Source organism: Drosophila miranda, chromosome XR (assembly GCF_003369915.1).
Source record: "Drosophila miranda strain MSH22 chromosome XR, D.miranda_PacBio2.1, whole genome shotgun sequence".
NCBI classification, from domain to species: Eukaryota; Metazoa; Arthropoda; class Insecta; order Diptera; family Drosophilidae; genus Drosophila; species Drosophila miranda.
In genome coordinates this window covers 8888604-8913252 of record NC_046674.1, presented here as the reverse complement: position 1 = coordinate 8913252, position 24649 = coordinate 8888604, and the positions used below count along the sequence as shown (strand labels likewise).

The window sequence follows — 24649 nt, the reverse complement described above, 5'->3', positions numbered from 1 at the left end:
GCATACGCTTTGCACTCAAACAGATCGCGAGAGATCACATTTGTATCTAAACTTTAAAGAAATTCGTAATATTTCAGCCACTTTTCGCTATGCCTTGAGCCACTGTGGCACGGCTTGCGCCAACATGTTTATGGCCGAAAACTATCGCATTTCGATGGCTCTTTAATGGGATGATCAAGTGGCGGAGTAGTTTTACAGCTTTCCCACATGTGGCCTGGGCGTGGCGCTCAGTGCCCCAACAGCTGTTCTGTCAGCTGTGGCGCTATCGTAGGGGATGGGTGGTGGCAGAGCTGAGTGAATTTTTAATCAAAGTGTTGGCCACTGTGCTGCGGTTTCGGATGAGGGGCAAAGCAGCAATTTAAATATGAGCCACTGTAAATCTTGAGAGCAAAAACTGACACAATTTATGGCAGCAACGGCGGCAGCAACGGCGGCAGCCACGGCCAACGGAAATGACTTTTTATGGCGGAGAATAAATTTAATTTTTTGGTCAACAATGTGAAGCATTTACGCTAGCGCCCAACCCACCCAAAGGCCACCCCTTGGAGAGCTTGTGCTTCAGTTCATAAAGTTGCAGCAGCAACACGATGCTGCACAACAGCAACAGAAACACCAGCAGCAGCAGCAGCCACAGGACGAGGGGCGCCACTTGATGAGACCGAAAAGAAATTAATGGCGGGACAAGACGAAATTTACGACTCACTCGACAGGCAACCGCTGTAGCTCTTGAAGACGGCAAACCGCGAGTCCGTGCTGTTGATGCCACCAATCTGGACGCGATTCGCCCCGGCCTCCCCGCTGGTGGTAAGCACTCGGGCGGCAAACTCCGTCAGCGGCACCTGCTCGCGGTCGATAAAGAGCTGCGCCTGGGTGCCGTTGCGCACGTAGTAGACCGAGTGCCTGGCACTGTTCAGGAAACTCCGATCGATGCGAGCGCCCACCGTCTGGCCCTGCTCGCGATCCTCCTCCAGCTGCAGGTACCCGTCCGAGGTGATGGCCAGCAGAAGGTAGTAGCTGCGCTCCGCTGCCGTCTGCAGCAGCAGCATGATGCGGTTGGCCCGCCGCAGGTCGAACGAGGAGAAGGCCAGCTGCAGGCGCACATAGTTGACCCGGCCCGACAGCTCGAACTTGCGCTGCAGCGTGGACTCGCCGCTAAAGTCGGCGCCCTTCTCCTCCGAACAGAACTCGCCCAGGAAGCTGGTATTCTCACAATCGCAGGTGGAGAGCTGTTCGGCAAAGTGTTCCTGGCAAATCCCTCCATTCTTGCAGGGCTCCGCATCGCATTTGATCTGGCAATTGGGCAGAACACCTTCCTGGACTGCAACAGAACAGAAAGAGAAAGATTAAGAGTGAGAGAGGCAGAGTAAGTGGCAAAGTAAGAGGCAAAGTAAGAGGCAAAGTAAGAGGCAGAGGATTAATTAATGCCTAAATCAGTGTTAAGTGCAATTCCTTCAGCTGCAGGACTCTCTGATGGCTTAATCGCATCAAAGTCAGGTTGCAATTTCCGCGATGCGTGGCCGCATAAATCATACGCCATGTGGGCGCCCGGCCGGCCTTATCGCATTGGCATTAATCTTGGCGCCCCCAAAGTGGCCTCCTCTCTGCATCGGCAACGCCATCTCCATTTTCGTACGAGTACCGTCGTCCCCAGCACTTAACGGAAATTGCATGCATATTAAGTTAGCCAGGCCCGGGACCGACCTAGCCACAGATGCAACCACAGAGTCATAGCCACAGAACCGCAGGCGGGCAGAGGCGGCAGTGGAGGTGGAGGCGCATGAATCGTAGAGAGAGTCAAAAGTAGGAGCAGCAACGGCAGCAGCAACGGCAACAGCAACAGCAACAGCAACAGCAAATGGCATTAGGCCCAAACCGAAAATTGCACTCTGTGAAAATTGATTTATACGGCCGTACTTACTGGGCGCTATATTCCTTTCATTGATTTCCGCCAAGTCGATCAACTGCGTACCGATTTTCAGCCCCCGCACACAGCCAATGTAACCCTCCAGAGCGGGTGCATCCACATTGGTGGGGCGCAGCAAATTCGCCGGATCGTAGCCGCCGACATGGAACTGAAAGTATTCGGTGGGCGGTGCGGGCGGACGATGCGGCGACAGAACCTCTGCAAATAAACAAAATCAAATGAGAGATTGGGTGTAGTAGAGTGGGTTGGAGTATGGTTGGGGCTGGGGGCTGGGGGCTGGGGGCTGGGTGCCATGGGTATGGCTTCATTTTGGCTTAGCTCCCTGCTCGACTGCCTCCTGTCTGCCTGCCGGCCTGCCGGCCTTCCAGGCCGTTTGTGTGCGGAAATGAGCCTTCATTGCCATTGCATTTCTGCCAGCCAGCTAAGCACCGCACCGCACCGCACCGCCCCACACCCCCCTCCGTTTGAGGTTTAGGCCCATCAATTTCGAGTTTAAGTTTGTCTAATTGAAATGTTTGGCCAGGCTGCACAACGAAAATCCGATGCTATCTGCACTGCCACAGTCACTGAATCTGCGTTCGGATAGGGTCCTGATTAACGCATTTAATTACAAAAGTGCTTATGCGTTATTCTGTGTAACGTACTGGAACATGTTTCAGCGCTGAAATTTCACCCAAAAACGAGGAGTAATTATGATTGATTTGGCTGGCAAATCGCTTTGGCATTGAGTTACGGGCAATTCGTTTGATTTTCCAACCAACACACACACACACACACACAGTCCCCTCCCACCCCCCCTACGACCTGCCAATTGGCAAGCGCCCAACGTCTATGAATGGGGAACTTTTCGATCAAATTCAATTGCAAGGTGAGTTATGACGAGTTGGGTCGGCTCTGAAGTGCAATTCGCCACGAAATAGCAGTGTTGCCCAAACGTAATCTGCAACCCAGTCTGCAGCCAGGCCACGTTTAATTGCAGAGCATTTGAGACTGAAAGGCTCTCGAAAATTGTCTGGAAATGTACTGATGGTGATTTATGGCAATTGAATGACGAACTTAACTGTTTTCGATCTGTGGCTTTTTGGAGTAATATAATACGTGTTTTTGTGGCGCATGAATGGTAGCTAACATTTAAGTTTCAATTGGTATTTGAAAAACACTTGATTGATAGATTTATTGACAGGCGAAGAACTGTTGTGGAATATCCTTAACATTCCCTTTCGCAAACGTACAGACGAGTGTCTAAAAATATCTAAAAGTCAATTAAGAGGTGTACCTAAGATGTGGAAAACCCTTTCAAATAAAGGAAATATGTGCATATATTCTAGTTGCAAGAAAATCCAAAGGAATGCTAAAAATGTTGGACAAACAACTCAATCTACTCTATACAATTTTTAAAGAATTTGCCATACATTCTGTTTAAAATGAATAAATTACCATACAAAAAAAATTGTATTTCAGTTTAATGTTCATTTCAAATAACGCGCTAAACAAACAATTTGTAAAAGAATCTGTTCAGATGGAAATCAAATATGCTCGGCGTATGTACGTTTTCCCGTTTTATCAACAATTTTCACCCAGCAGCTACTATCTTTATCGAAATGCAGTTCCATTTACATATTAAGCGAGCAAAGAGCGTGATGGTAGCGTGAATAGAGAGGGAGGGAGAGAAAAAACAGCACGGCACAGCAAACACTTTTGAACACATTTTCAAATACATATTCTACAAAAGCAACTCGTTGTTTTTTCTGCCATATAGAGGGCAAGCAAAACTTTATCCATTCGCATGGCGTTTCGTTTCATTTTCCAACAGTTTTCTACCGACTTTAACAGACAGACAGACATTCTGGCTAATACACACTCGCGCACACACACACACACAAACACATAGACATTGGTTCGCTGAAAAGGCAACAAAGAAAAAATTTCAAGTGCACATAATTTGGCCATCACAGTGTGCACAGATTTTTCCCCGCTGTCGGCTGCTGTCCCTGTTTTTGAGGGAAATTTTTGGCATTTTTGCAGCTTAACTTGCTAAACTATTTGCTGAAATTTCTGTGCAAGGCTCGGCGAGGCAGAACGAACGAACGAGCAACAACAACAACAACAACAGCAACGACAACGACAACGACAGCAGAGAGCCGTAGAAGGACCCCCACAAACCGGAAAAAGCTTCCAGGAAAAAGACTGAAGCCGCTGCCAGGCAACCAGAAACCAGCACAACCCACCGCCGATGACAAAAGGGGCCACCGCCAAACCGAAAGCGAAAGAGTTGTGTGGAGTATTTTTTTGGGCAACAACCCCGACACAAACGACGACAGGATTTGTTGGTTCAATAACTGCCAGGGGGGCCAACGTCGTGGCAACGTCAAAATACAGCACCCAATATGTACATGGCTGGGGAGTCATTACTCGGCGACTGGACGCAGGCGTGGCGGGTCACCAGTCTACAGCCAACGCTCGGCCAGAGCACAGCCACAATGTACGGTCGTTTGCCGGGTTCCAATAATGCTGCCGGGGGTGGCGGCGGCGCTGGTATTGGCAGCGGTGGGGCCAACGGTGGAGGCGGCGGTCAGGGCCATGACAAGCTCAAAATTGGCTTTTGCACGGACCTGGACAAGTCGGTGCTGGTGAACAACTTTGAGAAGCGCGGCTGGCATCAGGTGAACGGCGATGATGATTGGCACTTCTACTGGGCGGGGGTGCAGACCTGTCGCAACATCTTTAGCGTGGACAGCGGCTATCGGATGCACGACAACCAGATGATCAATCACTTTCCCAATCACTACGAGCTGTCGCGCAAGGATTTGCTCGTAAAGAACATCAAGCGGTATCGGAAGGACCTCGAGCGCGACGGCAATCCGCTGGCGGAGAAAACAGAGTCGAATAATTCGAGTGGCAATCGTTACCTCTACCTGGACTTTGTGCCCACCACCTTCGTCCTGCCGGCCGACTACAACATGTTCGTGGAGGAGTATCGCAAGTTTCCGCTGAGCACCTGGATTATGAAGCCCTGCGGCAAGTCCCAGGGTGCGGGCATCTTTCTCATCAACAAACTGTCGAAGCTCAAGAAGTGGTCGCGCGAGGCCAAGGGACCGTTTCATCCGCAGATTGCCAAGGAGTCGTACGTCATATCCAGATACATCGACAATCCCCTGCTGATTGGCGGCAAGAAGTTCGACCTGCGGCTGTATGTGCTGGTGGCCTCATTCCGTCCCCTCAAGGCGTACCTCTTCAAGCAGGGCTTCTGCCGCTTCTGCACTGTCAAGTACGACACGAGTGTCACCGAGCTGGACAACATGTATGTCCACCTGACCAATGTGAGTGTCCAGAAGCACGGCGGCGAGTACAACACCCTGCACGGCGGCAAATGGTCCGTCCAGAATCTGGCCCTTTTCCTGGAGGGAACGCGTGGCAAGGAGGTGACGGATCGCCTCTTTGGGGCCATCTCCTGGCTGATTGTCCACTCACTGCGCGCCGTGGCACCGGTGATGGCCAGCGATAGGCATTGCTTCGAGTGCTATGGCTACGACATCATCATCGACAACGCCCTGAAGCCCTGGCTGGTGGAGGTCAATGCCTCGCCATCGCTCACCTCCACGACGGTGAACGATCGCATTCTCAAATACAAGCTGATTGACAACATACTCTCTGTGGTCCTGCCCCCCGATGGGGTGCCGGATGTGCGCTGGAACAAAGTACCGAGTGCCGATGCCCTGGGCAATTTTGATCTGCTCATCGACGAGGAGCTGGCGGCCCAGGATGAGGCACAGAACAGCACCACAACGACACATGCCAAGGCCTCGAAGATGGGCAGCCGCTGGAAGTGACGAAGGTAGACCTGGGCAAAGACCAGGTAATTTTCCGCATACGAAACGAAATTATCTTTGTTTAGTATATTCAGAAATTGTTGTAAAATTGAATTGAATCATGCTATTATATGGAAATTGTAAAGTAGAAAAGTAGAACTAATCTAGACAAGGATATTGAACGGCAACCCCAAGACAATTAGTACTCGAAAGTCAATCGAAATATAAAACTAAACAAAAACTAATCACAAATTAGAGATAATCCATCGACTGTTCTCATCTTGTGGAATATTGCACACACTCACCCTTTTCCGGATTGCTCCAGGGCTTATTGGCATACTCATCCAGGAGTAGGGTGCCCCTGTCGATGCTCACACTCCGCTGGTTCACATGCATGCGAGTCTCCTGCTCTCCCCGGATAATGGCCACCTGGATGCTCTTCAGGCTCTTCGAGGCCATCAGTGTATCGTCCAGCAATGTGAGATTGACAATCTCATCGCCGTAGTTGTAGAGAAAGACTATCTCCCGGTTCTGGCTGATGTACAGATGCACAAAGTTGTTGTAGTGATCGTTGGCATAGACAACCAGGGCATTGGAGTCGTAGGTGCGTAGGTTGATGAGCAGATTCTGGTGTAGGATGCCCTTCAGGACATCCCGTTCGCCTTCCAGGCCATGCATTAGGATGGCAGGCGTGGCACCCACACTGAGGTAGTTGCGCATTAGGAAGGACTCACGGTTGATGAAGGTCAAAGCCTTCTCGTTGATGTCTGCTCGGGGAGAGAGAGGTTGGATTAGCTGCGAGAAATGATGAAGAAAAAGTCACGGCCACACCACTCACTTGTCTCACAGAACTCCCCGATGTGGGCCCACGGGTTGTTGCAGACGCACTTAAAACTGCTCCACAGCTCCTTGCACTGGGCACCGTTGCGGCAGGGCGAGGGCACACAAGATGGCTTGCAGTCCTTGATAATCTCCGACAGATGCACTGACATGTAGCTGTAGATGTCGAGTATCTCACCATTGACCACCAGGCCACGGAAGCAGCCAATAAGGCCAGCCTTAACGGACAGCTTCTTGAGCAGGTCGCTAGGAGAGAGGAGAGCAGGAAACCGGTTGGGGATTACTTTATATTATTACTTGTCATAACTATTCAATAAGTTGGCCACTCTCGACTTAAGCTGCAGCTGCAGCTTCATCTGCAGCTGCACCATGAGACTCCCTTTACTCCGCTCCACTTGGACAAACAGAAAATAGCATCAGGAAATCGCAACCCATGGCATCCCTTCTCAGATTCTTCGTATTTCCCCGAGTCCATCACTGACTTTATTCAAATAAATCGCGACCCTGGCGCTTTTGAGCTTTAAAGTTGCCAAGCTGAAAATCGAAGCGACACCCCTGGCAAAGGGATGCTGGGGATAGAGCCTCAAGCGGACAGCTGTGGGAAAAGTTTTCCTTTGCTGCGTTTTCTTTTTACACCCACTTACTTTTCCACTTTTTTTTTAGTTATTTGATACCTTTCTTCAAGGGTACATCTGTGTTGGCTATGGGTTTGTAATGTCTTAAAGAAAGTCATATCTCAATTATTTAAAAAAGTTTTGGGTCGTCGTCGTCCGATATTTTACTAATATCGGAGCGAGTGAGCAAAGCAAGTGAGCGGGGGTTGGTTTTCCAGTACTATACCTATTTCGTTACTCCTCCGAATAACTCCTCCGGACAATATATATTTGTTCTACGTTGGGAACTAGAGTTTCTAACATGGCCTTCCATAATTAATCTTCTATATACCAAACTGAACCGATTTCTGGTTCCAAATATACCTCCTTTGGCATTGTTTGATTACCAGAGTGATTCTGCATTTAAATTTAAAGATGATTCTTACATGCCCTATAATGTTATAGAACCATGACCCATTGTAAGGGTAGGAAATTCCCTTTGTTGGGTTTATAATAAGTGCGTTAATTAACTTGTTCGGATTGTAGGAATAGTTCAAACTAAATTATGAGAATATTATTAGCTTCCAGGTGGCAAACTTTAATTGAATTTCTTGATTTTCTTTCTACGTTAAGGAATGCCGGGTATATGAGTACAAGCCGCCAGTTGGCTTTAACAAAGAATCCCCAACAGCACTAGTATCCGCAATTATTTAGACAATTATTAGTTTAAATATTCAAAGAAAAAAAAAGAAGGATACACCTTTAACCAAAAAAATGCAGCCAATCCCAATTCCATCGAATACTTGAGAGCATCAGGATGTCGCTTTAGCGTGGATTAACTTTTTCTGCCAACTCCTTTTTCACCGATTCAACTTTTTTTTTCTTTTGCACAGCATTCAGTAAGTTTTTTTCTCGAAAACTGCAGTCCTGGCCCTGGCTCTCTTCAATGGCCATTTTCCCGTTTTCCCTTTCGCCTTTCCCCTTCATTCCAATGGCCAACAATGAATTGGCCAATAAAATCTCAAGTGTAAGCTTTTGAAAATTAAAGTGGCGGAAATGTCTTGTTTATACGCGTGCAGGCGGCGGCCAAAGAAAGTTCCTCCAAATGTCTTTCTAAATTATGCAAATTTCATTACCAGAGACATTTCCCCATTTCCTTGCCACTCCCCCTTCCTTTAGGCCACCGCAAAGACCCGGCTCCTGGTCCCCAAGTGTTGTCTGACGGAAAATTAAAATTCTTCTTAAAACAAAAAAAGATCCGCTCACTTTTGGGGTTTCTGTGTGCACTGTCCCTTACCCGAATTTATTACGATTTTCTTTCGCTTTTCTTTCGTTTCTGCTTGGTAATTGTTTGCCAGGAGTTGCGTAATTGTTATTTAAGCGCAAAAGTTATTGAATGCTGTCAAACGAATTGGCCATAATCGGGTGAGGAGGTCGATTTGCATTTGCTTCAGACTGCTTCACCCACATCCAGCAGCTCCGGCCCGCCACTTTGCGGACACGGCACACTCCCATTCTAGCGCCACTGCCACTCCTGTGGGGCATCCACGGGGCGTGTGTGTGTGTGTCTGAGTGTGTGTCCTTGCCGCAAGCCTGGCGAAGCTATTAAGTCATTAGTTTTTGCAACGTGCGCTGCATTTCTTTTCGCCCGAGCATGTCACAAATGCATTTTTAATTTTTTTTTTCTGTGATACGTCAACAGCCGCAGACGGGGACACGCCGCTGCCACGCTGCGACGCTGTAACGAGGCCGGGACATGGGACACCGGGTCGTATGCAAAATGAAATTTAGCGCTTTGCCTTGCAAATGATGTGCCGCAGGATGGTCTGGCCCCCGAGGCTGACACTTGGCTAAAAGGATTTATAAAAAAAAAGGAAAAAAAGGAGAATATTCCACGGAAATTAACGGCAATAAAACACACGAAAGGAAAGAAGTTTTTCGGGTGATGTCAGGACAGGAACTGGTAGCCGAAGCGCCAGCGGGAGCGCCCGCGATGTGCATATCCTGCAGGCGGCGGGCGACGGGCGGGCCGGCGGAAATCCTATTAACGTTGCAAACGCGCAAAGTGCGAAGCAATTAAGAATTTATTTAACGCCGTCACAAGCAATTAAGCACTTTTCATTCATTCATGGACGCCGCTGCCAGACAGGCGACACAGCAACACATTTTACCCCCCAAAATGGCACCCTGCCCACTGCCCACTGTCCACTGTCCACCCATTCGGTGTCCTGTAGGCGTCACCCATTGGCATTGCTCAATGACGTTGTCCTGTTTCCTGCAGCGTGGAAAATAATTCGCATATTTGGCACGCCAGTTGCCCGTGTTTTTCCCCATCGTGCATGCGGTGCAGTATCTCTCTGCTGGTGGCAATCGATGATCAGACAGGACATCAGAGCAGAAGCAGGACGCAGGAGCAGGCGCACGACCAGCAGCAGGAGGTGGTGACACCAGCAGATGCTGATGCTCATGCTCATGCTGTTGCTGCTTCTAAACAACATGACATGGCACGACCATGGGCCTACCACATGCAAAAACCGATTACAACAATCATTAGCCGCATCAGCCATTGTAATTTTCCACCGACTTTGCCTACATTTTCACAGAGCATCCTCTGAAAGGGTTTTCGGGCTATTCGAGCTCCCGTTTAAAGGGAGGAATAGATATTGATTTAGAGCCAGGGCCCTACAATCGTTGGAAGAAATGTTTGCGATTTTGAAAATACTTTTAAAGGGAAAATAATCCTTTACCGAGGCTTCTTCCAACTTTTCCACAGAGCACTTTTGAGGCTACCTCCATTTTTGTCAATCAGCTATCTAGCCACCCTTCCATCCATCCATCCACTTTTTGTTTGTTTCTTCGTTAACATAAATTAATAACATTCCGAAAAGCAAAGCATTCAAGTGGCATTAATCCAACAGTCCCTTTATGGGTTAATTCATTTCTGTCGTGTTCTCTCTGGGTCCTGTGTCTCGGCCACGTCTCGTCGTGTCTGTGTCAATATGTTGATTAACTCGTTTATTTATGATTCCTCTGCCAGTGCCACTGATTCCTGCTTATTGGCTTACGCTGCATATCTTTATACGAGTAACAGTACACCAGGATCGCTCCAGTACGTCTCCATCCTTTGCAGGCGGGGAGGGGGGGGGTTGGGTTGGGGTTCCCAGGTGCATCAATATTGCATTTTTCTTCATATTACTTGTATGCTTTACAGCGATTGCTTTTGCCTCTGCTTTTGCCGATAAATAAATTGCAAAAATTGGCGCATTGAGGGAGCGGTTCGGAAATGGGATTCGGGCTGGGGCTGAAGCTTGGTCTTTATAAAGCACAGCACTTTACCGTTAATTACCCTGCGTGTTTACCGCTCATCGAAATTTTATGAATGGTTTGGTCGCGTACAGGTTTCATTATTTTTTTTTTCTGGGTTAAGTGCAAACTACCCACACATTTCAACATATTTCAATTTGATTTTTTGACAATGTCAATAATTAAAAAAAAAAACGAAAATAACTCAAGTGGCGTACCCCCGCACACACACACACACATACGGATATGTGCACTCATAACCCCCTTAAAAGCTTTTCCTACATTATCCTATCTAACTCGAAATGAGCATCCGGAGCACTTCAACCGCCGCTTACCTCCCACCTCCCATCGTCCACCTCCTCCTTCGTGTGTTAGCGAGCGAAACACGAAAAAAACTTTATAAATTATGCCAATCAAGAATAAGCGCGTTTTAAGTGCGCCAGAATTTCCAGAGGGCGAGTGTCGTACACACACAGGAAAAAGTCCAGAGGGGGAATTCCAGAGCCAGAACCAGAGAGAGTGCTTCCCCCCCCCACCGCCCACCGCCCACAGTCGCTCTTCTGACGCTTTGGCTTGATTATTGATAATGACTTTGAAATGAATTTTCCAGCGGGGAAGTTAATTTAATTATGGCAATTCTTTTTGTGCCCTTGCGGGGGCCAAAGGATTGTGTTTTCCCCATAAATATTAAAGGCAATGTGGTGGGAGCTGCTGGCCTGACGCTTGGGCATACAAATTATACTTTTGATTAAGCGAAAACTTTTGCGGAAACCATCAGAAATAACTGTTCAAATAGCCTTCAATTATTTAATAAAAGTTACGAGTATATAGATGTTAAAAAATAGATGTAAGTTTGCGGTAAATAAAAGTATTTGAAATGAAATAAATGGCATTTTTTTTTCAGCAGTGGCTGAAATGGGAAAGTGTAAGCAGTGCAAGCAGTTCTGTAGCAAGGATAGCATTTTACTTTACAGAAGATGTGGAATAACCATCAAGGGGCGTAACAGAAATATAATTAATACAAACACATGGTCTTCTCTTGCTCGTAAGCAGTGTCTGAAGAGTCTAAGCAGTGGAAGGAGTTCTCTGCTTTAACCTACAACTTCAACCTAGTACTTGATTCTAATCGATAAAACGGATATCATTACGTTTTAAAGACAATATAGAATAAACCAGAAATTTAAGTTTGTTTCGCTTCAGGTTATGCGCGTGTGCGTGTTATCGCATTTCGCAATGACACAACGAATGAATGCCATCAATCTGTAATTATCTCATAAGAGGAGCTCCAATTATCAATCGAACTGTGTCAGTCATTGATGCGTGGCCTCCTGCCCCTCCCCCCTCCTCAGCGCACAATACAACACGCGATTGGATTCCTTTGGCTGCACGCGGACGGACGGACGAACGAAGGGACGGACGGAAAGTGTCATTGTTAGGGATGCTTGGCAGCTAGTCGGGCGTTTATAATTAAAACGTAATTGCCGCAATAAATTGCACAAACCGCAAACTGCCAGTGGATACTGACCAAATGGTCCAGGGGGAGGGGTAGTAGCAGCGCAACAAGAGGCAGTGGCAGAGGCACGGAGCAGTAGCAGGAGCATCAATAGAGCGAGGAGCAGGAGCAGGATCAGCAACAAGCGACTGCACCATTACCCCCCAATACCCCCATACGCGTTTTTCCACAGCGATTATTATTACAGCTATTGCTGTTGCTGCTGCTACTGCTGTTGCCACACGTTGCAGGCAGCCATAAAAACCAATGTCTGATTACCACCATTCCAGCCGCTATGCCATGCCATGCCATGCCATGCCCATACCCACACTCGAAGGAATACTCACAATGTGGCGCCGCCAATGTACATGCTGCCCTCAAATGGACCAAACTCCTCCTCGGGCAGCAAATCGAGCATCTGGTAATCGGTGTTTATCATGAAGCGCACATGATACTGGTTGTAGTCGATCCATATTTTATGCCATTCGCCGCCATTCAGCCGGCGGTGCGAGTTAATGACCAGCTCGCGGGTGGTCCCCGTGCTCAATGTGAAGGTGAACGTGAGCTGGTCGTCGCCGGTGAGGGCCACCATGAACGATGGATAGTGGGCACGTATCGGTGGCTGGAACAGCAGGATGGCCTTCTCGCCGGTGGTGCGGAACGAGAAGGCAATGTCGCCCTTCCGCCAGCCGGGCACCTCGATATACGACTGCGATGTGGTGAAGGTGACCACGTATTTCTGTGTATCTGTGTTGTCACGGCGATGGGGGATGGGATCATTAATTGGTAGTTATTAATAGGTAGTTTTTTGCTACTCCACTCACTTGTCTCTACACATTCCAGGGGTCCGAGCGTGATGCGACCCTGGGCCTCGTCGTCCAGATCCTTTTGCTGCAGGAAGTACATATTGGTGATGCCCAAACTGGGCGGATCCTGGTAGTATCCCTCATCCGAATTCCATTTGTTCTCTTTCACATCGCAGTTGCATGATTGATTCGGGTCCACGCACGTCTTGTTAACCGAGCACGGGCAGGCGCCTCTACAAAAAATGAAAGGAAACGAAACGAAACGAAACGAAACCAAAAAAAGGTGAAAGGTATTAGAAAAAGTTCGCATACATTTGCATACATTTCAAACGGAGCCGGAGCCGTAGCCGTAGCCATAGCCAGAGCCAGAGCCGCAGTTGTATCCGGAACTCCTGCCGGCAATTTGACGAACCCGTTGAGTGACCGACTGACTGGCCCTCCCCACATTCCATCCGTTTCGCTTTGGCTTTTTGTTACCCCATTTATGCAAAATTTACATTGGGTATCCCAACAATTTCAGGGCTGTATCTGTGACAGGCAATTGGTGGCGCAACGAATTCAATTATTATGGCAGTGAAAGACCCCCTCCTATCAGTGTTTATGTAGAGGAGGTACGTAAGTAAATGTTATTACTTGATTTTGTGCCATGAATTTCATTTCCAGAAGGAGAAATGTCCTATATTCTCTATAAAGGACCTTCTGTGTACACTTTTTCCCGGGCTTATGTTTGTGTTTGGCTGCGGTTTTGCTATGCATGTGCCGCATCCGTTTCCGCCTCAGCGTTGCAAGATCCGAAACGAAACGAAACGAACTGAATCCGCAGCAGCCGCAACAGGAGCAGCAAACAAACAAACAAACAAACGATGCTGTCAAATTTTGAATGAGTAAAGACCAAACTACGACCCAATGATGGATAGCTCAATGGTTCTGGTCTGGCCAGGAGAAGTTAACTCGTTTTTTCTTGCCCCAGACCCGCACCCCCACCCCCCACACTCACATTTCTCTCTCTCTCTCTCTCTCTCTGGTTTTGTGAATTTTTGGCAGTAGCCAACCAGAACGCCATTCATTTCAGGGAAAAAGAAAAAACAACAGCAACAAAAAAGAAGGAAAAACCAAAGTCGAGCGCTGTTAAGGTTTTTGGAATTGATTTAGTGAAAGCGGAAATTAGTGACGCAGGCTGCAAAACCAAAAGAGGCAAAGCCAACGAAACAACAACAGCAACAAGCGACTGGAAATTGCTTGCCACCAGATGTTGCCTACTTTGCTGCGCATGATGTATTGTCAAAGGGTTCATCCACCCACACCCACACCCAAGCCCCCACTCCAGTCCATTCCCCCAAAAAACAACAACAACAAAAAGAAAACACAACCTATGCGGAACCCAAGTCATGTGAATGAGTTTTTCAAGCGGCAAAGAAATTAGGCGTAAAGACTAAATTTGTGTGCTCTCAGAGCCATTCATTTTAAAAATAAAAAAAATAAAACCAAAAAAAGGGCCTGCCATAAGAAGAAAAATTACCCAAAAGGAAAAAACTTGCAACAGCCCAAAAGAAAGCAACGAGAAAGAGTTGTTCGACAATCTGGCGGCACTGAAGAAGAGATATGCATGGGGTCTTCGCTCATAAACCTTATTAGCGCTGAACCGGAAACATATTTGCCTGACACATAAATACCCAAAAACTCGTAGGAGGCTCTTTTTGTTTTGCACTTTTGCAATTTTCCAGCCGTATTTGTGCCTCATATGTTTTCCACTCTCCACTCTCCACACAGCATCCGCCATCCGCTCGGGGTAGCTGCGCTGCCCCAAGCCGTTTGACACGATTTAGGCTCCCGAAAAGAGCATTTGTGTAGGGGGGGGGGGCGGGCTTTGCTTTGGGTTGTGCCTTTCGGCACCATAAAATTTCATGCTCCAATGCCTGGCCAACAAATGCCGCAAATATAACTTGGCTAAAAGGGCACAAAACAAAGCAGATAGGCAGATGCTGGCTGGGAGGCACAAGTCCCACACACACGCACAGACACACATGTGAAAAATCAAATTTGAAGAGCTAAACCAACACTAGATGTTGGCCCAGTTGACCAACAAGAGAGATGGCCCAACTCCATGACAAATTATGCAATAGTCTCCTCCTCCGGACAAGACACAGAATCGAGCAGATAGCCGGACAGATGGCTCCTAAGTAGAGACCGACAGCTGGACATGGTGGTGGTGGTGGTGGTGGTCTGAGCAAGTCCAGTGCTCCAGTGGCAGGGAAATCGATGCGTTATGCTTTATGAAAGTGAACGTTGCAGTTGCAGTTGCAGCAACAGGAAGAGGCAGAGCCTCAATGAACATCACAGTGGGCTTGTGTGTATGTGTGTGTGCATCTGTGGATGATGGCGGCGGCTATATGCCAGTGTGGGCAAATATGTCAGTTAGCATTAAGCGCAGGTTCCTGCCTGGCATTTATATTATGCATGTTCGAGCAATTAATTTAAGTTTCGTTTACAATTGAAATGCCAGCACCAAGACAACACAGCAACACACCAAAACACCAACCGCCAGCAAGAGTTGTTCTCTTTCTCTCTCTACGGGCATAGCAATTTCTGGATTTATACGAGCATTGTTGGATTACCGCACGTACAGAGTCCACTGAAGCAGAACACACACACACACACATCCTGGTGCAGTGGGAGGACACGGAAAGGATGCTGGCTGACTGGCTGGGGGCAACAACAAGTTAAGCAAATAGACTGCAACATTAATTGTGTGGCCAGCGGTGGACCGAAATCACCCGCCAGCATGTGCATAGGACTAAGCCGAGGACAGTGGTCTCAAATCAGGCAAAATTCAAAGATAATTACACACATTAATGCATATGTATTCAATAAACATGCCTATAGCACATGCATTAGCTCTTATCTTCGATGAATGAAATTAATAGAGCAAATATGTATTACAATTTGGAATTGTATTCATCCTCTCCTCAGAGCTCTAGACATACGATTTGGTGTTTGAAATTTAAGCCTGACTAAACCCTTAATGAAAGAAGTTTTTGTCAAAGAACATTCCTTTAGGAATCTTTATATTTCTGGTATCACTACAGACTCCATCTTAAAGCCTTAAAGCCGCACCAAGTCTACACCACATTCAGTGGGAATTCTAGGAAATATCTCTAGTCCATTAGGAGTTAATGAATGTAATTAAGGCCTATTTACATTACCGAAACTTCTACCTCAAAAGCCCATCCATTAAATTCCATTCTCCTCCCTCTTCTACCACTGTGCCGCCTGCGATTCCTGGTCTTGTCATCCAATTTTGCGTTGTTTGCGGTGTCGTGGCGGCACGTAAATCACAAATACCCCCTAAAGACCCCAAGAGCGACCCGATCTACCCATCCATCCATCCATCCATCCATGCACTTACCTCTTGACATTGCCCAGAAAGTCAACGGTGAGATTCTTGGCCGAGGACGTGAACCAAGTGGACGAATGCAGCTCCAGCTGGGCCCGATAGCAGTCGTACTTGATGTACTGCGTGCAGTAGAGCGAGTGCGAGATGAGCTCCTGCAGCATGTGGGGGGAGAATTCGCGGTAGCGTATATTAAAGCTAAAGTCCGACTCCCGCGCCGACCGCACATCCACCTGGCTGGGCAGATTGTGCTCGACAATCGTCTTGGTGGCATTCTCCAGACTCTGAAAATCACACTTGACATGGGCCGGCGGGAACACCCCATTGCCATCGATGTCGATGAGGTAGACATCGGATTTGGTGAAGCCCAGAAGCGCCAGCTCCTCGCAGGTCTTGCGGTACTTGGTAAAGTGACAGTTCTTCCCGATGTAGCCCGTGTGCTTGCAGTCGCATGTGACGCGATCGTCCTTGACGAAACACTTGCCGCCATGCTCGCAGGTGTTGGGCCGCTTGCAGGGATCAATGTAGTTGCAGTTATCCAGCGCCACCTCGCCCACCACTCGCTCCGTCTTGACCACATGCCGTGGCTCAATCAAATGGCCATTGATCTCAATGTCACGGATGCAGCCCACCAGGCCCATGGCCGCTGACTTTAGGCTGCTGCCGATGATGAGCTTGTCGCCAATGTTAAAGGTCAGGCCGTACATCTGGCTGAGGGTGTGACGGTAGTCGACAGTGAACCGGATCTCGCCCAGCTTATAGTCTACCTCGACGCTGTGCCAGGAGGTGGCACGATTGATTTTGATGGTCGTCGAGTGTGTCACATTGTTGTTCACATCGGGCACCAGATCGAAGCTTAGTTTGTCCGATGTGAGACGTATCTGTGTGGGTGTTCGTGTGTGTGTGCGTGTGTATGGGGGGAGCCCAGCCATTTTGTAATTTCCGTTAGTTTTACATTTCCGGTAGCCATTGAGTTATCGTTTGTTAGGCGTGATTCGGAGTATGGGCCGTTTTATCAGGTCATTGTCGTCGTTGCACGTTCCAGAACCAGAATCCAAGCCCCCGCATTAGCGTGTTTCCAAATATTAGTTTTTGTCATCGTCGTCGTCGTCGTTCGGCAATCGGCGGCGCACATGTAAAAAGAGTGGAAAAAAGCATAGAAAAATAGTAAATTCTGTTAGCATTTGGGAGTTTCAACAGCGCTTTGGGGTTTCCTATCTGTGTCGTATTTGTGTGTGCATGAGCGTGCGTGCGGGGCGGGAAAATAAATCAAAATTGGGAAAATGCCTAAAATGCAGCATTCCCAACCGCCACTAAGGCAAACACTCATCCACTGCCACAGTGCCACACCGCCATTGCCCACCCACACCCACACACATTTCAATTTAAATGCCTTTGTGCATTAGCTTCGCTTAAATCATATTACGCATACGCCACGTGGCCACGTTCGGTGCCAGCCATCTGCCGAATCAATCTGCCAGAGAGGCAGCCCCGTGCGTCCGGGTCTCTCGACTCTGTTGAAATTGCTGCCCATTAATTTGCAGCAAATCGTTGCAGCTATAAAAGGGGGTTGTGGGTGGTGTGCCTCTGTGTGTGTGTGTGTGTGGGTGTGGGTGTGGGTATTATATCCCTCACTCTCTCTCTCTGTCTCTTTCTGATATTTATTTGTCCTGTATCTGTCTGTCTGCCTGCCTGTCTTTTCATCCATTTTGCTGTGCTCTAAGCTTGTTGTCATATGGAGCAATAATTATTATTGGAACCATGTTGAAATATAAGTACATAGGCGGATATAGCTTTGATGCTGAGCTGCAGGAAACTAGCTCTTTGAATAGGGCTCGAGTTTATCCATTAATATAGATAAGAGGCATTTTTATTTTATTTTATTTTTAGTTTAATGAGAATTTAGATATTTAAATCTTAAAAAGATATTTAAATCAACAAAATATGTGGGAATGTATCTACAACATCTAATCTTATCCTCCTTAAATACAAAGATCCACTCTTAAGGAACTTGTTCACCCATTGAGTGGAATTGCAGATCATTTTTAGTGTTCCCAGTTCCAAAATATCATCAATCTAAGTACAGAAATCGGTGTAACCACATTCACATGATAGATGTACACCGTAAATATAGTAGGTACTCGTACATTTATTTATGTACTAACAGCAGTGCCCTTGTCTGTCATAATCCAACTAATTTGACATCCGTATATTAGTTTTTTCCGTTTTTTGTTCGCACCAGTCTATTATTCTTGCCAATCGAACAAAAAAATAAAATGCTCAAATTTATGGAAATTTCATGAACTTTCTCTGGGATTTTCAGCTCAACGCAGAACAGTTTTCAATATGGATTCAGATTTTAATGGAACAGACATAGATATATACATATGTGGTGGTAAATATGGTCATGTATCTGTGTGTGCGTATTTGTGTGTGTAGCATATTTATCTATGCTCATTGTGAATTGCGCTTTTGCGTCGCTTATGTGAAATGGCAAACACTCAAATTTTATTGCATATTTCATTAGATTTTTGTCACAGAGCGTTATGTTTAAAGGCAAACAGTTTTCACACAAAAACCATCACCCACGCACACGCATACACATGCACAGCTACATACATCTACATATTGCATACTGTGACAATATTTCAAATGATTTTTATTCCTTCTCTGCTGCGGCTGGTGTTGGTGTTGGTGATGGTGCTGGTGCTGGTGCTGCCGCCACGAGTGTTGTTAGCCTATTTCGCCCATTTGCGCGCTGTCAATAAATTCGATTTTCGATTTGTGATTCGCGATTTATGCGGGCGCATAGTTTTTATGTCCCAACCCAGCCCCTCTGGCTACCCCCATGTCACGCATGTGACATGACATTCCATGCTGTGTTGCATACACTTGTTTGTGCTGTTCTTTCTGTACCAGGCTACAGGGTACATGTACGTGCGAGAAAGGTATATTGTTTGAGGGTAGACAAGAGCCCACTTGGGTGAAAGCGATTCCTACTTCATTTACTCTATAGATTGTAGGCGATTCTCTGCCAAAGTCCCACTTTTGTGGGAGAGCTACCTCTCTCTTCTTGTAGATTTCCTCATTCCCTTTGGGATCTATTATTCGCTCTCTGCTGTGCATAAGAAAGAGATGGACTGCCAGGACTTTATCGAGAGAAATCGTATGCACAGCTTTTCTCTGTGGGTTCCCTCTACTTCTTTTTGTATTAGCGGTCAGCAAGGATCGAAACTATAGGGTATTCAATAGATGGAAACCACTCAACTCTTAAAGCAATCCTCTATGCTTTTTTTGCACTAGAGATAGACAGAGACAGAGCTAGATATCGCCTGCTGGCAATTTATTAGTTTGTTGAGCGGCAAAACGCTGCACGCAGGTGGCAATTTTGTGGCCAGTGTCGGGCAAACAGTAAATAAATAAAATCCCTCGTAACTGATGCGTTTTTGAAGTGCGCGCCCAAAAATGCAGATAGGATATGTAGTTAACAAATAGATAGATAGTACGTACGACAGACTGCGCTATTGTTTTGACTTATTTACCGAAAAAAGGTACAAAATTCAGCAGTCATATTATAAAACCTGACACAATCAATTTAGTATTAATTTGGGTGCGCATAAATCGTGGGCCTGGCCGGTGCCAAAAAAGCCCTATAGGGCTCTCGATGCAAAATGAAATAGCTATCGGCATAAATATTCATTGGGCATTACAGCAGCATTTTATTGCAATGCCAATAAGTCAGGTTCTGCATCAGTTTATTTTTGGACACACACAGAGAGAGAGAGAGAGAGAGAGAGAGGGAGGGAGGAGGAGAGAGTCTTGCAATCAAATGGAACAAAATCAACAATAAAATGCAAATAAATATACGCTACACACACACACACAAGCACACATCTCCATCTGTGTATGCATGCATGCATTTGAGTGTGTGTGCATATTCCCTTTTAGTACATTTCCAAAATGCCAAGTAACCAAATAAACGTTTTCGGCCAGGCCAAGACGAGGTTTATTTGTTTAAATACAGATAAATGCTACGGACATTCATAGAAACATCAACCCACACACACACACACGCACGCACGCACACAGAAGAGATGCGGGCAAAGTGCACTGAAGAAAAGTGCCATCAGTTGCATGGGAGCTATGTATATTTTGGTTATATGTATGTACCATTTCGCTCAGTGTATGTCCGTCCACACATGATGGCATTGAAGTCAAATGCAAGAGTGGAACGGGATGCAGAGGAGAGCTGCCAGGGAATGGACTCTGGACTCTGGTGCCCTAACAGGCCTTAAACTGTTGAATTGTTTTTGTGATCGATTGCACGCACTTTTATGCTGGACCCCAATCTGTTTTATTCCCCCTCCCACTGGGCCCACCCATTCTGTATGCTGGTTCTCTTTTTGGAATTGCTCTCTGGTTATAAATTGTCATTTCATGGCAACATTTAACTTGCTTTCAATTGTTATGCGGCGGCAATGACATAAATCTACAAAAATTGTTATTTCAAATAAATTGCCCGGATGGTCGACATTCAGAGGACAGAAACAATTTTGAGGCTATTCTGGTTAATATCCTGATGGACGTTCTTTCGTTCATTCTGTGCGTATTTCTTTTTTGTGGCGCAATCACTTAGATCTATAAAAAGAGAAAATCAGAGAGGAAGCGGGGCTGGGGGGGGCAGAGGGAACCACAGAGAATAGCTGCACATACGAAAAGAGTGAGATAAAGAAGCTGCAGTGTCGTCTGAGTCGTAAGTGGTGTGTGTGTGCTCTCTGCATCCCATCTGCAATTTCTGTGTGTGCAAAGCAAAGAGCAAAGCAGATAAGACCCCAAAGGGAATCAGGAAATACATACATATAAGCAGAGAGATCTTGCTGATAGCAAAAAGTACAAACAAAGCCTACACTCAGAGAAATCTGGCACAGTAAAAAGAAAAAAACACCAAACACAGACAACAAAATCTTTAAAATAAATTGAATATACTAGCGGGCCATGCCACATGCACAGTGTGGTTGCACGGATAAGAAATGGGGAACACATGGCTACCCCCATCTTCAATTGATCTTTTCCCGTTCTCGCCGTTGCCGAATTCCAACCATATCCGTCTCCCACTACCCCTCTTGTTTCTCAATCCTACGGATGTCCGTTCTTTGGAAGGCCGTCTTGTCGATCCTTCTCTGTTGCTGCTGTACCCTGGGATGATGAGTCTATTTCTCATTGATTGTATGATTGGATATTTGCCAAAAAATGCTTCGATTCATCTGATTCGTTCCACAACGTGGTACTGGAAGGGCAATGGCTCAGGCGGCAATTTCACTTTGCCATTAAGGCCACATAATCCAGGCGTTTTTCTACCACTTTGGCTGCTATAAGCACCACCTTCTGCTTTCTAAGCCTAGGCTTCACGGATGTAGGGCAAAATATTTCATCTAGTTGATTTTCCCAAGTTTCCTGCTATCAAATTCGAAACGTTAACATTGCCTTCTGTAAGGATTGAGAGGAAACCCCATTGCTGCAGCAAATGTAAGTAAACATCATTTTAGTGCATTCGACTATACATATTCATATCTTCACAGCTTTGGAGCAATGGCCGCATGGATTTATCCAGTGTTTGCTCTACATGATGTTTAATATAATTTACTAATTGATGATCAAATACTTCGAGTAATCACCGGGTTGATTCCAAAGCATCGACTCTGGCTCGTAACTGGGAAGACATTGGTACTAGATTTGGCTACACGAATATCTACAGTATATTCGAAAGACTGGACAGAGTACGCTATACGATCGACTACGAGGGCACATTACTGATCTACAAGCGTCCCTTTCTTGACCGTTCTTTCGATGGCTTTCCCCAGCTTCAAGAGTTCTTCGAAACTGAAGACCATTGCAATCAGGCCAACAGCATATATAGCATAGACATTGATATACTCAATTGGCTGATTGGTTATTCTGATGTTGATTCTGCCTTGAAACGCTTCAAATTATTGGCTTGGTGTCGGACTCAAGGGGAAACAATAATAAAAACGATTACATTACGACTAAGCCACATTTTACTTTTCATTGCATTTCATTCAGAGAGTCAAATTTCACTCAGCCACGCTTAAATTTAATTGCATTCTCCACATGCCTTAGAATTTTTGGTTACCTTCTTGTGTGCGTGTGCCTTGTATAGCCAGGGATTTGCCACCGTAATGCGGAGCGGGGGTAAGGAGAGAGGTTAAATTTTGAACAGGCATGCGATGCAAGTTCCATATACACGAGCCAGCAAGCCCACACACACACACACACACACCCACAGACATGCACACATTTGATTTGCATTTCATTTGCCATTGCTTCGGTGGATGCCTCCTCTGTGGCAGCTCGACCTCCGTCCAAGTAGTAATTCTATTGAGGTAAGGCATTCCCTGTAAAGGAACTTAAGGATTTTTCCCATCAGCAATACTTTACTGCTAAGTCCGTCTTAAGTAGCACGTCTCTCTCTCTCTGGCAGGGCCTCACCTTTCGAACGATATGCCCCATTTCTCTGCCATTTCTCTTGCCTTTTGCTAAGTCCCGTCTTAAGCAGCATGTCAGCGTCAGCGCTCGTCTGTCCAGGCAGTCCTGAGCAGTTCATAAGCTCGAGCAATGTTGCACGTATGTACGGCATATGTGTGTGTTTGTGTGCACCATATATGGTTGAATGCTTGAACGAACACTTACCTCCCAGAAGCCATTTCCGGCACTGGTCGTTACGTCACTGTAGGCCAGGACAGCGCCTGGCCGACTGCTGCGGAAATCGAATTTAATATTAAATTCTTCGGCGTGATTTATGGGCCACCAAATGTGTGACGTCGCAAAGGGATAGGTTATGGGTATGACGTTCACTTCGTTCTCCAGAAACTCTGCCTCCAGGACACCTGCAAACACACACCAGATAAGTCACTAGCCAACAGCGATCCTGGGACTCACCATGATAGTGCATCTTCGGATTGCCGCGTTGCAGCTCGTACAGAATGGAGATGTCGTTGTAGTAGACGTACTTCATGCTGCCCACGAAGTTGTTGTGCGAGGCCAAGCCCTTCTTCTTGTGCAGCTCGGGGCCGCCACCGAAGTAGATCTCCGGATCGAAGAGCAGGTTACCGCTGGTCGTGGCCGGCAGCTCGAGTACCTTCTGCTGTTGATCCAGGATAATGCTCACCGTACGCTGCTCATGCAGGATGGTCAGATTGTGCCAGTAGCCGCGGGTCAGGTCATCGGTGAGCACTGTGGCCATCACATGGTCGCCAAAGTCCATCTCCACATGAATTGACTGGTTCTTGATGGCCGCCGCTATGTACTGATGCTTAAGCGACTCCCCGCTGGCGTAGAACAGGGCCGAATCGTCAAAGTTCGTCCGGAACATCAGGCTAATCCGCATCGTCGATGAGTGTACGCGATCCTTCCAGTCGTAGATCCTGTACGACACATAACTGGCACCGCGCAGCGTGATTATGGTGGCCGCTGAAAGTCAAAGGGTATCGATTGCATAAGGAATTGTAAATCCCCACTCTCTCTTTGCAGAGAGCGCGAGCGAGCCAGGCTTAATTCAACCTTTAGCATATTTGCGTTCGGCTTCCATTTTGTGTGCAGCTTACCATAAAAGAACGAGCAAATTTAAACAACGTTCTGTCTTTTGAATACCCTTCAAAAGGAGTTATACATTTATTGTAGGGGAAGGACTATGCAGACTATGGTCTACATTTCATGGAAGATCAACTACTTAATATTTGGATGTTCTCTTTATCCATAAAGACACATATTGAGTTCTATTCTCGCACAGACCATTCTTTTTCCGAAGAAAACGAAGCTCTAGAATCGAATTATTATACCAATCTGTAGATTTAAAGGTAACGATAGATGTATTTCCCTCAATCTTACATATCCCCAAACATTTATCGAAGAGTACTTCCTGCTACGGCCTGTATGGTATCCTTTCTTTCTCATGTTTTTTTGATCCCCCGTGCCACTGGTGCATTATCTGCCTGCCACACACAGAATGAACGAATGAACGAGCGAAAAAAATAGCGTCCGAGGCCCCCCACAAAAATAGATTATATTGTTTGGTCTATGGTAGCGGCCTTTGCGCGTTCGCCTGATGCTCTTGTCCGGGTTCCTGGTCCTCGTCCTCGTCCTGGTCCATGTTGCACGGACCAAAATGTGCAAATCGTGTTACTCGCAATTTTCATTCATTCTGGCGCGGGTTTTTTTGCTGCTGCTGATTCTGGTGGAAAGCGACAGCAGCCGCGTGTTGGCCGGCTTATCTGACACGGCACACGTGGACCACACCTACGCCCACGCCCACGACCACGTGATAACGTATCACACAACCGCCTCGCACACACCCACAAACACACACACACACACACACACACACACTAACACGCAGATGAGATAAATGCACATACACTTCATAATTTTTATTTGCATTTTGTTGTAGAGCGAGAGATTTTCTGCAGCATTGGCC

At 46.7% G+C, this 24649-nt stretch overlaps 2 protein-coding genes across 8 annotated transcripts in view; one reads left to right on the top strand and one right to left on the bottom strand.

The window, feature by feature from the left end:
* The window catches only part of LOC108152614 (contactin-associated protein-like 2), a 64453-nt gene that overhangs the window by 16547 nt on the left and 23257 nt on the right, over window positions 1-24649 (bottom strand). For all 7 annotated transcript variants that reach the window (XM_033386687.1, XM_017282080.2, XM_033386691.1 and 4 more), the window contains 9 exons: window positions 23116-23646; window positions 22867-23063; window positions 16174-17039; window positions 12786-13000; window positions 12309-12708; window positions 6572-6819; window positions 6039-6500; window positions 1919-2122; window positions 704-1318 (listed from right to left, as the gene is read on the bottom strand). In XM_033386687.1, coding sequence (XP_033242578.1) covers window positions 704-1318; window positions 1919-2122; window positions 6039-6500; window positions 6572-6819; window positions 12309-12708; window positions 12786-13000; window positions 16174-17039; window positions 22867-23063; window positions 23116-23646 — 3738 coding nt within the window. The remainder of the gene's footprint in view (window positions 1-703; window positions 1319-1918; window positions 2123-6038; window positions 6501-6571; window positions 6820-12308; window positions 12709-12785; window positions 13001-16173; window positions 17040-22866; window positions 23064-23115; window positions 23647-24649) is intronic.
* On the top strand, window positions 3666-5980 carry LOC108152615 (probable tubulin polyglutamylase TTLL1). The gene has a single exon (XM_017282086.2). The coding sequence runs from the start codon at window positions 4312-4314 to the stop codon at window positions 5752-5754; it is 1443 nt and encodes a 480-aa protein (XP_017137575.1). The 5' UTR covers window positions 3666-4311; the 3' UTR covers window positions 5755-5980.

What these genes read in the sequence shown, in the direction of transcription:
- LOC108152615 (XM_017282086.2), top strand. Translation starts at nt 4,312, where the DNA reads ATGTACATGGCTGGGGAGTCATTACTCGGCGACTGGACGCAGGCGTGG.